Source organism: Oryctolagus cuniculus, chromosome 8 (genome assembly GCF_964237555.1).
Source record: "Oryctolagus cuniculus chromosome 8, mOryCun1.1, whole genome shotgun sequence".
NCBI lineage: Eukaryota > Metazoa > Chordata > Mammalia > Lagomorpha > Leporidae > Oryctolagus > Oryctolagus cuniculus.
In genome coordinates, this window is record NC_091439.1 from 141,348,979 (window position 1) to 141,365,771 (window position 16,793).

Genomic DNA, 16,793 nt, shown 5'->3' on the forward strand with positions numbered 1-16,793 from the left:
TTTCCAAAAATTCTTTCCACATTTTAATTTCTGCACTTATAGTATGTTTCTTTTATTTCCTTCCTTCCTTCCTTCCTTCCTTCCTTCCTTCCTTTCTTTTTGACAGGCAGAGTTAGACAGTGAGAGAGTGAAAGAAAGAGAGAGAGAGAGAAGGGTCTTCCTTTTTCCATTGGTTCACACCCCAAGTGGCTGCCATGGCCGGCACACTGTGCTGATCCAAAGCCAGGAGCCAGGTGCTTCCTCCTGGTCTCCCATGCAGGTGCAGGGCCCAAGGACCTGGGCCATCCTCCACTGCACTCCTGGGCAACAGCAGAGAGCTGGACTGGAAGAGGAGCAACTGGGACAGAATCCAGCACCCCGACTGGTACTAGAACCCAGGGTGCTGGCACCGCAGGTGGGGGATTAGCTGTGTGAGCCGTGGTGCCGGCCAACTTATAGTATGTTTCTTTCAAATGTAATTGCCAAGCCAGGAATTAATGAGGAATTGGAATATTATGCGAGCACTTCATGTGGTTAGACAAGTCTTATATATCCTTGCTGTATCCTAAGAGGTTGATTTTCCAGCAAATTTCTTCCTAATGGAGGTGTGCACTGTTTTACAGGGAAAGTAGCTTCATCAGCCCGTGATGTCAACAGGGAAAGATCATGAAAAGTCTCCTTTGTTTTCCTTCTCAGCATATGCCATTGCAACCACTCCCACCATCTATTTTTTTTTTTTAGCTTTTATTTAATGAATATAGATTTCCAAAGTGCAGCTTATGGACTACATTGGCTTCCCCCCTCCCAGGACTTCCCTCCCACCTGCAACCCTCCCCTCACCTGCTCTCTCTCCCCTTCCATTCTTATCAAGATTCATTTTCAATTTTCTTTATATACAGAAGATCAGTATAGTATACATTAAGTAAAGATTTCAACAGTTTGCACCCCCATAGAAACACAAAGTGAGAAATACTGTTTGAGTACTCGTTATAGCATTAAATCTCAATGTACAGCACATTAAGGACAGAGATCCTACATGAGGAGTAAGTGCACAGTGACTCCTGTTGTTGACTTTACAAATTGACACTCCTGTTTATGGCCTCAGTAATCTCCCTATGCTCCAGTCATGAGTTTCCAAGGCTATGGAAGCCTTTTGAGTTCTCAGACTCTTATCTTATTTGGACATGGTCATAGTCAAAGTGGAAGTTCTCTCTTCCCTTCAGAGAAAGGTACCTCCTTCTTTGACGACCTGTTCTTTCCACTGGGATCTCACTCACAGAGATCTTTCATTCAGGTGTTTTTTTGTTTGTTTGTTTGTTTGTTTGTTTGTTTTTATTAAGAAGTGAAGTAATTCCACACAGCTGAGTGGAAATGAAGGCAGTCAGTGTCTGAGCTCTGGCCCCTGTGGGTATAATATTCATCTGCTCTGTCTCAAGGACCACACAAAGGATCTGTGCAGTCCTCAATGAAGCTCAGATTCCCCTGCAGTCTTCCACCAGGTTGCCAAGGTTACCAACTTTGCAGCATCTCCCAAGAGTACTCACATGTCAGGCAATCCATGAGTTCTCTCACACACCCTCAGTTTTTTTTTTCACAGTCACAGTTCATAAGCTCCCACACATGACTAGGTCCTAACCTCCTTTTATTTCTCCCACCAGAGTCAGGTATTTCTGCTTGGCTGAGGGCGGGCGCAGCCCTGAGGTGGCACAGCTTTTACATATGTCCAAAATGGTGCCTGCTCTTTGTCTTGCTCACCTTTGTAAGGTGAGTGGAGAGAGAGAATCATGTCCATACTGGTCCCTTTTATTTTATTTTATTTTATTTTATTTTATTTTATTTTATTTTATTTTATTTTATTTATTGCTCTCTTTTAGTTAGCCTGGTGGACTTTCCCCCACAGGGCTTCAAGCCTCATTCCCACTAGGCTCTTCCTGAGAGTTCCCTGCCAGTGTCTTGGGCTACTGAGGTTTTATCTCACCTCCCTTTCCAGTGCTGGTGTGTAGACTTGGCAGCTGGGGTCCCGAGCCATGGGCACCCGTGCCCTCCACATACGTCCACCATGTCCCACTAGTTCTGGAAGAGTTTCTTCTGCAGTTTTTTTCCCCTAACTCTTCCCTGAAACTACAATATCTTCACTTTTATTAAACTATCTTTTCCTGGACTGTCAGTGTGCTCCCTCCCTATTCCACCATCTTGGAGTACTCCTGCCCCCTGTATTCTAATAGTCCTTCCTGGTAGCTCAAGGAAGTTTCACCAGGATCTCTGTAAAAAAGATGAAAAAATTGTATTTCAGGAGAAAATGCTTTGTGTAGTGTCACATGATTTGTAAATACCCAGCACCTTAACTTCTGCCTAATGTTCTCTATCTTGCCACACTTAATTAAAAAAACATTTATTTTTCAGATCCATTTCAGAAATTGTCACCAGTTCAAATAGTACTGTTTTAGAAAACTTTCATGAGCATGTCTTCCCTTTTGCTACTAAAGCTATGTTTGGAGTGTATGACTTCAAAAAGCATATCATGAGGCTGGAGCTGTGGCACAGCAGGTTAATGCCCTGGCCTGAAGTGCCCACATCTCATATTGGCACAGGTTCAAGACTCAGCTGCTCCACTTCTGATCCAGCTCTCTGCTGTGGCCTGGGAAAGCAGTAGAAGATGGCTCAAGTCCTTGGGTCCCTGCACCCATGTGGGAAACCTGGAAGAAGCTCCTGGGTCCTGGCTTTGGTTGGTGCAGCTCCGGCCATTGCAGCCATTTGCAGAGTGAGCCATCAGACCTTATGGTCTCCAGATGATTTATTTTTATGAATCCCAGGACTTTTTTTTTTTTTGTATCAACAGCTTTTCTAAGGTCTAATTGATAGGCAAAGATTGTGTTTATAGGAGCTTTTTTCTAAGTTTTTTTAAAAAAAATTATTTGAAAATATTGTATATAGAGGAGAGACCCAGAGAGATCTTCCTTCTGCTTGTTCACATCACAGATGGCTGCATTGAGCAGGGCCAGGAAAGAATGAGGCCAGGAACCAAGATCTTCATCTGGATCTCCCACATTGGCAGCATTTGCCCAAGTATTTGGATCATCTTCCATTGCTTTTCTCAGGCCATCAGCAGGAAGCTAGATCAAAAGCAGAACAGCCAGAACATGAACCAGTGCTCATATGGGGTGCTTGTATTGCAGTATTGCAGACGGCAGGTTTACTTGCTATGTGACAATGCTGGCCTTGTTTTATGGGAACTTCCAAATGAAATTTTGAAGTTGTATGCATTGTAGTTTGCATGTAATTCAACTTTCTGCCATACTTACTGATATATATCAGCATTTGATGTAGGACAAATCAGAAAACACAATGGCTTAACAAATAGCCATTTGATTTGCAGTTCAGACTCTGTGTTATGGGCTGCACTCAGCTGGGAGTTCCTATGATCAGTCCAGGAGCAGAAATGAGAGTTTAGCCATTTGGGGAACTGATTGAGGCTTCACTTAAGTGTCTGGGGTTTGTGGTGAATCTTAGCTACGTATTATCTCTTTTTTTCTTTTTTTGACAGGCAGAGTTAGTGAGAGAGAGAGAGATAGACAGAGAGAAATGTCTTCCTTCCATTGGTTCACCCTCCAAATGGCTGCTATGGTCAGCATGCTGTGCTGTCCAAAGCTAGGAGACAGGCACTTCCTCCTGGTCTCCCATGTGGGTGCAGGGCCCAAGCACTTGGGCCATCCTCCACTGCCTTCCCAGGCCACAGCTGAGAGCTGGACTGGAATAGGAGCAACCGGGTCAGAACTGGCACCCCACCTGGGACTGTCACCTGGAATACCAGTGCAGTGGGTGGAGGATTAGCCTAGTGAGCCATGGTGCCAGCTTACATACGACCTCTTCAACAGGCAGGCCCCAGGGTTTTTCAGAAGATAACTGTCAGAGAAAGAAAATCTGAGAAGGCAAATACTTTACAAATTGTCTATTTCTGGGGCTGGTTCTGTGACATTGCAGGTAAATCACCGCCTGCAGTGCCAGCATCTCATATGGGTGTCTGTTCATGACTTGGCTACTCCACTTCTGATCCAGCTCTTTGCTACACCCTGGGAAAACAGTAGAAGATGGCCCAAGTCCTTTGGCTCCTGCTCCCTTGTGGGAGACCTGAAAGAAGCTCCTGGTTCATATTTTTGGATCTACACAGCTCCAGCCATTGCAGCCATCTGGGGAGTGAACCTGCAGTTCGAAGACCTCTCTTTCTCCCTCCCTCCCTCTCTCTCTCTCTCTTCTCTGCCTCTCCTTCTCTCTTTGTGTAACTCTTTCATATAAATAAATATTTTAACAAATTGTCTATTTCTATCACATTTACTGGTATCTCATGGGGTAAATCAAGTGAAATGGTGAAATTCAGGGTCTTTTTAAAAAAGATTTATTTATTTATTTATTAGAAAGAGTTACACACAGAGAGAGGGAGAGGCAGAGAGAGAGAGAGCTCTTCCATCTGCTGGTTCACTCCCCAGTTGGCTGCAATGGCCAGAGTTGTGCCAATCCACAGCCAGGAGCCAGGAGCTTCTTCTGGGTCTTCCACATGGGTACAGGGGCCCAAGGACTTGGGCCATCTTCTACTGCTTTCCCGGGCCATAGCCGAAAGCTGGATCAGAAGTGGGGAAGCTGGGAATCAAACCAGTGCCTATATGGGATGCCAGTCTGCAGGTGGCAGTTTTACCTGCTAGGCCACAGTGCCAGCCCCAATCCAGGGTTTTGTGAAGGGATGAACACAGGGAAAGGTGCTACTTGGAATCATTACTGGTAAAATGCACTGCATTAAATATACATTATGCGTATTTGTTAACTTTCTTTAGTAGAAACTTTAATAACAACATAATGTTTATCTCTGATAACCTTATTCATTTGAACACTCAACATTTCTTTTTACTTTTATGTTATTATTTTACAAAATTTGTAGATAATGCTTTCATTAAACCAATGATAACTTCTGTTTAATCTCTGCCACTTAATATAGTTTGGGTGCATTTTCCTATGTATTTCTATTTTTACAGGTTTATTCCTCCACAGTGAAGCTGACGTTTTCTTGGTTAATGTATTTATTATTCTATATTCATTCTATTATATCCTTTTTCCCCCACTGTTCAGTGCAGAAGGAAACCAGAGTGTTTTTTTTGTTTGTTTGTTTGTTTTAAGATTTCATTTATTTATTGAAAGAGTTGCAGAGAGAAAGTCTTCTATCTGCTGGCTCACCCTCCAAATTACTGGAAAGGCTGGAGCTCAGCCAATCCAAAGCCAAGACCCAATAGCTTCTAGGTCTCCCTTGCAGGTGCAGTGGCCCAAGGACTTGGACCATGTTCCACTGCTTTCTCATGATGTAGCAGAAAGCTAGATTGTATGTTGAGCAGGCAGGACTTGAACCAGAACCCATATGGAATGCTGGCATTGCAGGCAGCAGCTTTACCCATTATGCCACAGCATTGGCCTCCAGAGTTTTCTTTGAACTCCTGCCATTCACCTTCTCTCCCAGGTATGATTCTGGGTCCTCCACATGTTTCTAAGAGGAAAGAAAATTAATATATCACCTGTAAGTGTTTTTTTTTTTTTTAATTATTCCTCAGCTTGTCAGTACTCATTTTAGGTATTTAATGCTAGTTTATTTATTTATTTTTTAAAATTTTTTTTATTTATTTGAAATTCAGAGATACAGAGAGGCAGAGGGAGAGAGAGAGTCTTCCATCTGCTGGTTCACTCCCCAGTTTGCCACAATGGCTGGAGTTACACAGATCCAAAGCTAGAAGTGAAGAGCTTCTTCTGGGTCTCCCACATGGGTTCAGGGGCCCAAGGACTTAGGCCATCTTCTACTGAATTCCCAGGACCTTGGCAGAGAGCTGGATTGGAAGTGAAGCCACTGGGACTTGAACTGGCACCAATATGGGATGCCAGCACTGAAGGCAGTGGCTTTACCTGCTAGCCACAGTGCCAGTCCCAGTATACTAGTTAATTAAAATGGAAAATATGGGGCCAGCTCTGTGGCTCAGTGGGTTAATGCCCTGGTCTAAAGCATCGACATCCCATATGGACACCGGTTTGAGACCCGGCTGCTCCACTTCTGCTCCAGCTGCTCCACTTCTGCTCCAGCTCTCTGCTATAGAAGGCCCAGGTCCTTGGGCCCCTGAACCCATGTGGGAGACCCAGAAGAAGCTCCTGGTTCCTGGCTTCAGATTGGTGCAGTTCTAGCCATTGCAGCCAATTGGGGACTGAACCAGCAGATGGAAGACCTCTCTCTTTCTGACTCTCCTCTCTCTGTGTAACTCTGACTTTCAAATAAATAAATAAATCTTTAAAAAATTTTAAAATAGAAAAATAAACATAAAATTTGTTCTCACAGAATATACAGAAATGAATTATGAATTTGGCATGATTATGAAACATTACTGTCATCTATAATAATGCAGTTTGGTCTCTTGTCTTTCTGTTGCTATAGCAAAATATATATTTGTTACATGAATTGAGTTGAAACTAAGCACAATATGCTACATTTTTGGGGTCATGTCTGAAACAGTCTACACATAGATGATGTACTGAACAGTGTTTTAGTGCTACCTATGAAGTAAACACTTAGCATTCTGCAAGAGGAAGAATTAGCTATGCTAAAACACAAATTAGTTAAGTTTGTTTTCAAATTGTTAGAGTGATGGAGTTCTTAATACCATTGAGAAGCTGAATTGGATTCTGGAATAGGATAAGGAATGTGTGGAGAAAAGAATCTACTGGAGGCTCATTTATTTTTTAAGATTATTTATTTGAAAGGTGGACTTGCAGAGATTGGGAGAGACAGGGAGACAAAAGGATATATCTTCTATCTACTGTTCATTCTCCAAATGCCCGCAATGGCTGGGACTGGGTCAGACCAAAGCCAGGAGTCTGGGACTCCTTGGGTCTCCCACATTGGTGGAAGGGTCCAAATACTCAGGCCATTTTCACTGCTCTTTCAATCAGATTAGCAGGGAACTAGATTGGAAGTGGAGCAGCAAGGACCCAAGTCCTCTGTTCACATGGGATGCCAGCATTGATGGTGGAGGCTTAGCCTGCTGGATCACAATTCTGGTGACTATTGCAGGTTCTGAAACAAATCTCTAAGCATTTTTCTGAGTGAGTCACAAATGTAGATTGTACTGCAGACATTCCCAGGTTCTCTTTTTGGGCAAATAATTCCATTGCTTTCACTTTAATTATGTATAATCTTATTTCAAATGTTTATCATTTGAATGTTTTGGGCAAGTATTTCCATTGTTTTCACTTTAATTAGGTATAACGTTATTTCAATTGTTTATCAGTAGAATAATCATAGACAAGGGCAAAAGCTAATTTGTATTCTTTGTCTTACCTGTATTTTCTCTCTTCAAAATATTTATTAGCTTGATAGAGAAAAAAGTTGATGGACTGAGATATAGAGAGCTTTGACACATTAATTCACTTCCTAGATAACCATACCAAACAGGCGGGGCAGGACTGAAGCCAGGATTGAGGAATGGAATCTAGGCCTCCTTCATTGGTGACATCACCATTGCTTCCCCAGGTTTGCATTATCTGGGAGCTAAAAACTAGAGCTGGCATTGGAAATCATAGACACTCTGAGGTGGCATCATAAACAACACTAAGCTAAATGTCTGCCCTGTCTTTTAATATATTTTTTCTCTGACATTTTGGAAATGATATGCATGGTGTTTTCCTGGAAATTGTTTTCTGTTCATTCCCATCGTAGTTTCACTGATGGTTTCTTGCCTTTTTTTCTCAATGCTTCTACATACTTCTCCTTAACATTGCCCAGTCAAGAGTCAGTATTGCCCCTCTTCTAGCCTGCTGTGCAATTCCTCTTGAATGAAGTGGCCTTTGTGATTTGAACCTCCTGTTTCCCTCCAGCTTGGGCATTTCTCACAGCCTGTAGATCATGGGTTTGACTCTGTTGAATGCTCTGTGTGGCTTTCTAAACACTCAACAAGTCTAAGGTGAAACCATATGCTTCCTTTTTTCCTTCATATCCATACACAACTGTCAGTGTTTATTTTGTGACAGAGTTAACATGTTGACTGGAAGTGTATTATTATAGGTGATGACAGCATTTGAAGACCTGGCTGTGTACTTTACATGGGAAGAATGGCAGAAAATGAACAATGCTCAGAAAATCCTGTACAGAGATGTGATGCTGGAGACCTACAGCAACCTGTTCTCCTTGGGTGAGTGACACTCATCACACACCCAGTGATAACATTTTCTTGCTATTTGACAAATAAGGGAACACTTTATAATGTTTAATATTGGGCAGGATTAGAATGTGAGTCCATGAATAATCTGAATATCTACCATCTAACTAAAGATTCAAATTGGAACATTTGTTGCATAGCTCCTGAACCAAGCTGTAGTCCTTTAAATAACCCAAGATAGTGATTTCACAAAATCTTACTTTGTTTCCATTAATAGGGCACTGCATTACCAAGTCTGACTTGATCTTCAAGTTGGAGCAAGGAGAAGAGCCATGGATGGTGGATGAACGCTTGAATCAGAGCCTTTCAGGTCAGTCTGCACATAACAGACAGGGAGGCCAAGGCAGAGTGTGCAGATGTTGACTGGTGTTCTTTCCATGAATTTTTCTCAAGCCTTACTCCCGATGACAGCTGGTTTTGTGCATCAGACACAGGTATTTAGAGATACCAGTATCTTTCTAACTTTTGTTCTTAGTGAAGATGTTCTTTGATTAAAAAAAAAAATCCAGTCATTTTCTGATGTTACTAAGGCTTTTATCTAGGTTTGATACATTCCCCAATTCTAACTTGTCCTTCTCTACACTTTCATACCTTTTCCTTCATGCACTTATTAGTTCCTTCAGTGCTTGTTAATTAGGCAACATACAGAAACTTATTTTTTTAAGATTAATTTTTCTTTTTTTTTTTTTTTTTTGACAGGCAGAGTGGACAGTGAGAGAGAGAGAAAGGTCTTCCTTTTGCCGTTGGTTCACCCTCCAATGGCCACCATGGCCGGTGTGCTGTGGCTGGCATGCCACGCTGATCCAAAGCCAGGAGCCAGGTGCTTTTCCTGGTCTCCCATGTGGGTGCAGGGCCCAAGCACTTGGGCCATCCTCCACTGCACTCCTGGGCCACAGGAGAGAGCTGGCCTGGAAGAGGGGCAACCAGGACAAAATCCGGCACCCTGACCGGGACTAGAACCTGGTGTGCCAGTGCTGCAGGCAGAGGATTAGCCTATTGAGCCGCCACACCAGCCTGTTTCTGTTTTTTTTTTTTTTTTAAGGTTTATTTATTTATTTGAAAGTCAGAGAGAGAGAAGAAGGAGAGGCAGAGAGAGAAAGAGAGGTCTTCCATCCACTGGTTCACTTCCCAATTGACTGTCCTGGCTGGAGCTGTACTGATCTGAAGCTAGGAGCCAGGAGCTTCTTCCAGGTCTCCCATATGGGTACAGGGGTCCAAGGACTTGGGCCATCTTCTACTGCTTTCCCAGGCCATAGCAGAGTGCTGGATCAGAAGTGGAGCAGCTAGGCCTTAAACTGGTGCCCATAAGTGATGTTGGCACTGCAGGTGGTGGCTTTAACTGCTATGCCACAATGCCACCCCCCAGAAACTTATTTCTAACTCATTGCTCAGATTGAGTTCCCACTCATGATTTTGCCCAGGCATAGAACTTGCTCAGGACTGAATCAATAAATGAACTCTCTCTTAGTCTCTTTCTTTTTTTTTCCTCTGTGCATCTCAAATAAGAAAATTATAGTCTGTTGGAAGCATTTGAGGAGTGAGCCTACAGTTGGCAAACCTCTTTTTCAGTCTGTGTTTATCTCTCACTCTGTCTCTCTGACTCTCAAGTATCTAAATAAGTAAATGCTAAAAGATATTCATGTGGCTGGTGCTGTGGTGCAGTGAATTAACACCCTAGCATGAAGCACCACCATCCCATATGGGCACCAGTTCGAGACCCAGTTGCTCCACTTCCAATCCAGCTCTTGGCTATGGCCTGGGAAAGCAGTAGAAGATTATCCAAGTCCTTGGACCCCTGCACCCGAGGGAGACCCAGAAGCAGCTCCTGGCTCCTGGCTTCAGATCAGCACAGTTCTGGCCGTTGTGGCCAATTGGGGAGTGAACCATTGGATCAAGACCTTACTCTCTCTTTGCCTGTCCTCTCTCTGTGTAACTCTGACTTTCAAATAAATAAATCTTTAAAAATAAAAGATGGTCATGAGTAAGCCTCTGTGCTGTGACATCAGAAATTATGAAGCTAGGAATGACACTGTGGTGCAGCGGGTTAAAGCTCCAGCCTGCAACACTAGCATTGCATATGGGTGCCAGTTCCAGTCCCAGCTAGTCCTCTTCTAACCCAGCTCTCTGCTAATGCACCTGAGAAAAGAGCAGAGGTTGGCCCAAGTCTTTGGCCCCCTGTACCCGTGTGGGAGACAAGAAAGACACTCCTGGCTCCTAACTTCATTTTGGCCCAGCATTGGTTGTTGTGCCCATATGGGGACTGAACCAGCAGATGGAAGACTTCTCTCTATCTCTCTCTCTATAATTCTAGCTTTCAAATAAATAAAGTAAATCTTTGAAAAAAAGAAATCATAAACTAAGCATGAACTTATATAAAACATGAAAATAAGTGATCCTAGACTCACCAAGAAAGTAATGAGATTTTGAGACCCAAGGTCAAATAGCCTCATGGGTTTATGTTGAGTGGCTCAGATTTCTTGAAGGGTGGAGTTTGAAGTATGATTTCTCTCCTATTTTTCAGTATCATTGAGAAATAAGCAAATAAAAAGATAAGAAAAGCATAGGAAATGAAGCTTTCAGTGAAAATAGGAGGCAACTGATCAAAAGCCTCCAGAAATTCAAATTATCACACAGGAATGCTTCTAGAAAGAATTTAGAGGAGGTAACAAGCACTGATGATTTCAGAATGAGTTAGAAAACACTTTTCAAAGAAGATGAGCACATCCCGGTTTGCAGAAACAAATTCTTCAAACTGATTGGGAGTGTTTAACTAAAGTGGTATATTGGGAATTTTCTGTTCCTGTTGTACTTCTGAGAAGCTGAAGGTGTTGGGTGTCCTTAGGAATTTGGGGAAGCTGTCATAGAGTAGAGACAAAGTAGTTTTTCATTTGAAAAATCCCACAAATGATGTTTACCTAGGAAGACTGAGCATGAGACACTCAGAGATTCAAATCATACTCTTTAAATGTTGTCCTGCTTGAAGTGCAGGCACATTTCACTCTTCTCCACCTGCAAGTAAATGATCAGTAAAACTTTTTCATGTTTATGGTTGAGATATCAGAGGAGCAAAAAGCACACAATTTTTATAAAAATAAACTGGAGAAAAAGCACAGGGAAAAAAATGGTTGCTAGGTAGTGGGTGACTATTTTTATTAAATATTTGTCCATTCTTTAAAATATTTTATAGTTATTTCATCTTTGTGAAAGGCAGAGTGATAGTGAGAGAAGAGAGAGAGAGAAAGAAGTCCTCTATTAGCTCACTTCCCAGATGCCTGCAACACTTAGGTCTAACTAGTCTGAAGCCAAAGCTCTAGAATTCCTCTAGTCTTCCCTGGTTTCTCACAGGTTCCCAGGCACATGAACCATTATCTGGTTCCTTCCAGTTTACATAGGCAGAGAGCTGTTCTGCAAGCAGAGTAGCCAGGGCTCAAACTGACACTGTTTTGAGATGCAGGCATCCCACACATCATAGCACAAATGTCATTCTACCATCCTTGACAATTTCCCATTGTAAAAAGCATCATGTTTGAACATTGGGAAACCTCATGGTATATTAATGCATTAAGGAGAAAAACCATATAATGGCCACAAATAAGTACCTCATACTGATTTTGTGAAAATCTTATGCCACTTGGATAACAAGTACCTTCAGTCCCTTTACATGAGTATGCCAGGAGAAACAGTTACATGTGATTCAGTGACATGATTGCTTTTTCTCATTTCAGTGGTCAGGAAAAGGGATGACCTGATTAGGATCAATCAGGAAAGTCAGGACAAAAATCTGAATCAGGATTTTATGAAAAATAACAAGACATCAGCTCTCAAGAGAATTGAATTAAGAAAAACACTTAGTTTAAATTCCAGCTGTATTCCAACACTGATTATTAAAAAGGGAACCTATTCACGATTGAAGCCTGAGGAATGCAATAAATGTCAAACTGTGTATCCCCACAGTGGGCCTAATCAACTACAGGCTGAAGAGAAATTTGATAACACTAAGATACCTGGAAAATCTCTCCAGTTCTGTGAGCCCTTTGGTCAGCATGACAAGATTCACATCATGAAGCAGCCATTTGGACCCACTGGACAAGCAACAGTCTTCACAAGAAAGATGTTCTGTAAATCTGAGAGGGTTCATATGACAGAAAACTGTAATAAATCAACTGTCACTTTTGGAAAAGGAACTCAAATAGAAAAAGCTATCCATGAAAATTCTAGCCTCAATATGCATCAACAAACTCACACAAGAAAGAAATTTTATAAGTACATTAGGTATGTTGAACCTGTCCTTCAACAGCCACAACTTGCAATAAATCACAGACTAAATACAAGGGGAAAACTCTATAGATGTAAACCTTGTGGAAAATCACTCAGTTTTAATTCACCTTCTGAATGTAATGACTGTGGAAAAGCCTTTGGACAAAAGTCAGTCCTAATGAAACATCAGCGAATTCACACAGGGGAGAAACCTCATGAATGTAATGACTGTGGAAAAGCCTTTACACAAAAGTCACACCTCATAAACCATCAGCGAATTCACACAGGGGAGAAACCTCATGAATGTAATGACCATGGAAAAGCTTTTGGACACAAGTCAGACCTCATGAAACATCAGAGAATTCACACAGGGGAGAAACCTCATGAATGTAATGACTGTGGAAAAGCTTTTGGACAAAAGTCAGACCTCACAATACACCAGCAAATTCACACAGGGGAGAAACCTCATAAATGTAATGACTGTGGAAAAGCCTTTGGGCGAAAGTCCCACCTCATCATACACCAGCGAGTTCACACAGGGGAGAAACCTCATAAATGTAATGACTGTGGAAAAGCTTTTGGACAAAAGTCAGCCCTCCTCATACATCAGAGAATTCACACAGGGCAGAAACCTAAAGAATGTAGTGACTGTGGAAAAGCCTTTGGACAAAAGTCAAACCTCATCATGCACCAGCAAATTCACACAGGGGAGAAACCTTATGAATGTAATGACTGTGGAAAAGCCTTTGGACAAAAGTCAAACCTCATCATACACCAGCGAATTCACACAGGGGAGAAACCTCATAAATGTAATGACTGTGGAAAAGCCTTTGGACAAAAGTCAAACCTCATCATACACCAGAGAATTCACACAGGAGAGAAACCTCATAAATGTAATGACTGTGGAAAAGCCTTTAGACAAAAGTCAGCCCTCCTCATACATCAGCGAATTAACACAGGAGAGAAACCTCATAAATGTAATGACTGTGGAAAAGCCTTTGGACAAAAGACAAACCTCATATCACAGCAGGGAATTCACACAGGGTAGAAAACTCAGGATTGTAATAACTGTGGAAAGCATTTAGCCATAAGTCAACTTTCATCATGCATCAGAGAATTCACACAGGGCAGAAACTTTATGAATGTAATGACTGGAAAAGCCTTTGGATAAAAGTTAAACCTCATAATGCACCAGAGAATACACACAATATTGAAACTTCATGAGTGTAATGACTGTGGAAAAACTTAAGTTCTAACTCCAAATGCATCAGAGGATTCACGCAGGGAAATAACCTTATAAATGTAATGACTGCCGAAAAGCCTTTTTCTATAAGTTATACTCATATCAAAACAATTCACACAGGGCAGAAACATTATGAATCTAATAAGTGTGGAAAAACCTTTATAAATCATATGTTATAAATCATAGTTCATGTCACACCAGAGAATTCACACTGGGGAGAAACTTTATGAATGCAATGAGTGTAGAAAAGCCCTTGTCAATAAGTCACATCTCAGAATGCATCAGAAAATGCACATGAAGAGAAACCTTTTGGACATAATGACTTGGAAAGCTTTTTCCCATAATTCAGCCCTCATTGCACATCATCTAATTCATATGGGGGAAAACACTTTGGATATAATGCATATGGAAAAGCCTTTATCCATAAGTAACACCTCATAAAACATCAGAATTCACATGGGGGAGAAACATTATGAATGAAATGAATATTGGAAAACTCTGCCAAAATCACACAATATAACATCAGAGAATTTATTACATGGTGGAAATCTTGTAATAAATGTGGGAAAGCCTTTTGTCAGAAGGAATACCTCATAACATGTAGATCAAACAAGGGAGAGAACTTAAGAATATAATGAATGTGAAGGACTTTTTCCAAAATCAACATAACCATGTGACAGAGCCTTTTGCTGGAAATTACATCCCATACAATAGGCACTCCCATAAGGAAGAAAGGTTGGGACCAGCGCTATGGCACAGTAGGTTAAAGCCCTGGCCTGAAATGCCGGCATACCAAGTGGGCACTGGTTCTAGTCCCAGTTGCTCCTCTTCTGATCCAGCTCTCTGCTATGGCCTGGGATAGCAGTAGAAGATGGCCCTGCACCCACGTGGGAGACCCAGAAGAAGCTCCTGACTCCTGGCTTTGGATCGCTGCAGCTCCAGCCATTGCATCCATCTGGGGAATGAACTAGCAAATGGAAGGCCTCTTTCTGCTTCTCTGTCTCTCTCTAACTTTGTCTTTCAAATAAATAAAGAAAATTGTTAAAAAAATGAAGTCCAGAAATATTAGTGTGACAAAAAGCCATTTGTCAGAAATGGCATTATACATCAGAAAATTCACACAAGGGGTTTCTTATGAGTGTAATGAATGTGCAAGTATATTTTCATAGAATTCTGGCTTGCATAAATATGCAACTCAAAAAAGGTGATATCCTTCAAGTGCAATAGACCTCAAAAAACCATAGCCAGAAATTAAACATCAGGCTGGCGCCATGGAGCAATAGGTTAATCCTCCACCTGCTATGCTGGCATCCCATATGGGTGCCAGTTCTAGTCCCAGCTGCCCCTCTTCAATCCAGCTCTCTACTGTGGCCTGGGAAAGCAATAGAAGACAGCCCAAGTGCTTGGGCCTCTGCACCCACGTGGAAGACCAGGAAGAAGCACCTGGCTCCTGGCTTCAGATCAGTGCAGCTCTGGCCATTGTGGCCATTTGAGGAGTGAACCAACAGAAGGAAGACCTTTATCTCTGTCTCTCTCACTGTCTATAAGTCTACCTGTTAAATAAATAAAAATTTTAAAAAGAAAAACAAGAAATTATACATCAACTAACACCAGAGAATTCATACAGTAAAATGTCAATTTAATGAATGTGAAAAAATTTTTCTGCCATTAATCAATTCACATGAAGAGACTCTGAAATGAGAAAACATACATGCATAGAAAAGTCATGTACCATACGTCACCTCTCAATGGTTACCTGACAACTCACAGAAAGAAAAAATCCTATGACTGTATTGTAATGGGAAATACCTTTATTATTAGGCAAACTTCCACAGAACACAGCAAGATTACAGAGAGAAGTCCCTGAAATATAATTTGGAAGAATTCTTTGGTGGAATCACACCTTAGTGAGTATTGGGCAGTTTTCATGATGAATTGTGACAGTGAGTGGTTAACTGTTCTTCAGAAATTTTTCTCTCATACAACCTGAACTTTTGGTTTCTCATTATTGTGAGTGGGATCAAGTATATGAACTGAACATGCTCTCTTGTGTAAATTTTGTTAATAAATATTTAAAAGTTGAGTAACAGTTATTTCAACAGTTATTTGGAATACCATCTTCATGAATTACTGTTATTTGTTTTATAGCTGCTTTTTTGGCCACACAGGATTCTTTCCCCACATTATTGTAGTGCAAACCAGTGATGTGACCATAGGCATATCAAGTGACACACGTTCCAGCCATAATAGTGTACCCTGGCCCTGGATAATAAGTGTTGTGTGCAACACAAGGGAATGAGTGTGTGGTGACCTATATACCCATGAGAAATTTCAACTTATCTGTGTGCACATCTGGATTAGACTCCACTACCCAAAGTCTATTTGAATATGCAAGTAGATGTCACCACGCACATTACCCTCATTCCTTAAAGGGACAACCTCAAACCCTAAAAGTTGCAACACTCATCTGAATTTTCCTGTATTACTGAGTGTATAATGCCTTTTTCATTCATGATGCCACTTTTCTATGCTTTTTCATTCTATTTCTAATTGCCTTGAGACAAGAACATGGAATGAAGTCTATCCATGTGGTACCCATTGCAATAGAGAAGCAGGAGCATAAATGTAGTATTTTTTTTTAAAGATTTATTTATTTGAAAGTCAGAGTTACACAGAAAGAGCAGAAGCATAGAGAGAATTTTCCATCCAATGGTTCACCCCTAATTGGCCACAATGGCCAGAACTGTGCTGATCCAAAACCAGGAGCTTCCTCCAGATCTCCCATGTAGGTGCAGGGACCCAAGCACTTGGGCCTTCTCCTATTTCCCAGGCCATAGCAGATAACTATATTGGAAGTGGAACAGCTGGGTCTCGAACCAGCACTCATATGGGATGCCAGCATTTCAGGTCAGGGCATTAATCTGCTGTGACACAGTGCTGGCCCCTGTAGTACACTTTTGTATTAATTTAACTTATAATTTTTTATAACCTTTTTTTGTTGCATTATTCCCTGCTCCTGCAGGTGGCCCTCATTTTTATTGAAAATATTATTTAGTATAAGTTTGATATATTTCATA

The 16,793-nt window shown here is 41.4% G+C and overlaps 1 protein-coding gene across 1 annotated transcript; it reads left to right on the forward strand.

Annotated features, from left to right (window-relative positions):
* Positions 1-3,821: 3,821 nt before the first annotated feature.
* LOC138843360 (zinc finger protein 717-like) lies at positions 3,822-15,713 on the forward strand. The gene is made up of 3 exons (XM_070047166.1): positions 3,822-3,960; positions 8,434-8,526; positions 11,942-15,713. The coding sequence occupies exons 1-3, from the start codon at positions 3,822-3,824 to the stop codon at positions 13,519-13,521; spliced, it is 1,812 nt and encodes a 603-aa protein (XP_069903267.1). The 3' UTR covers positions 13,522-15,713.
* Positions 15,714-16,793: the final 1,080 nt, after the last annotated feature.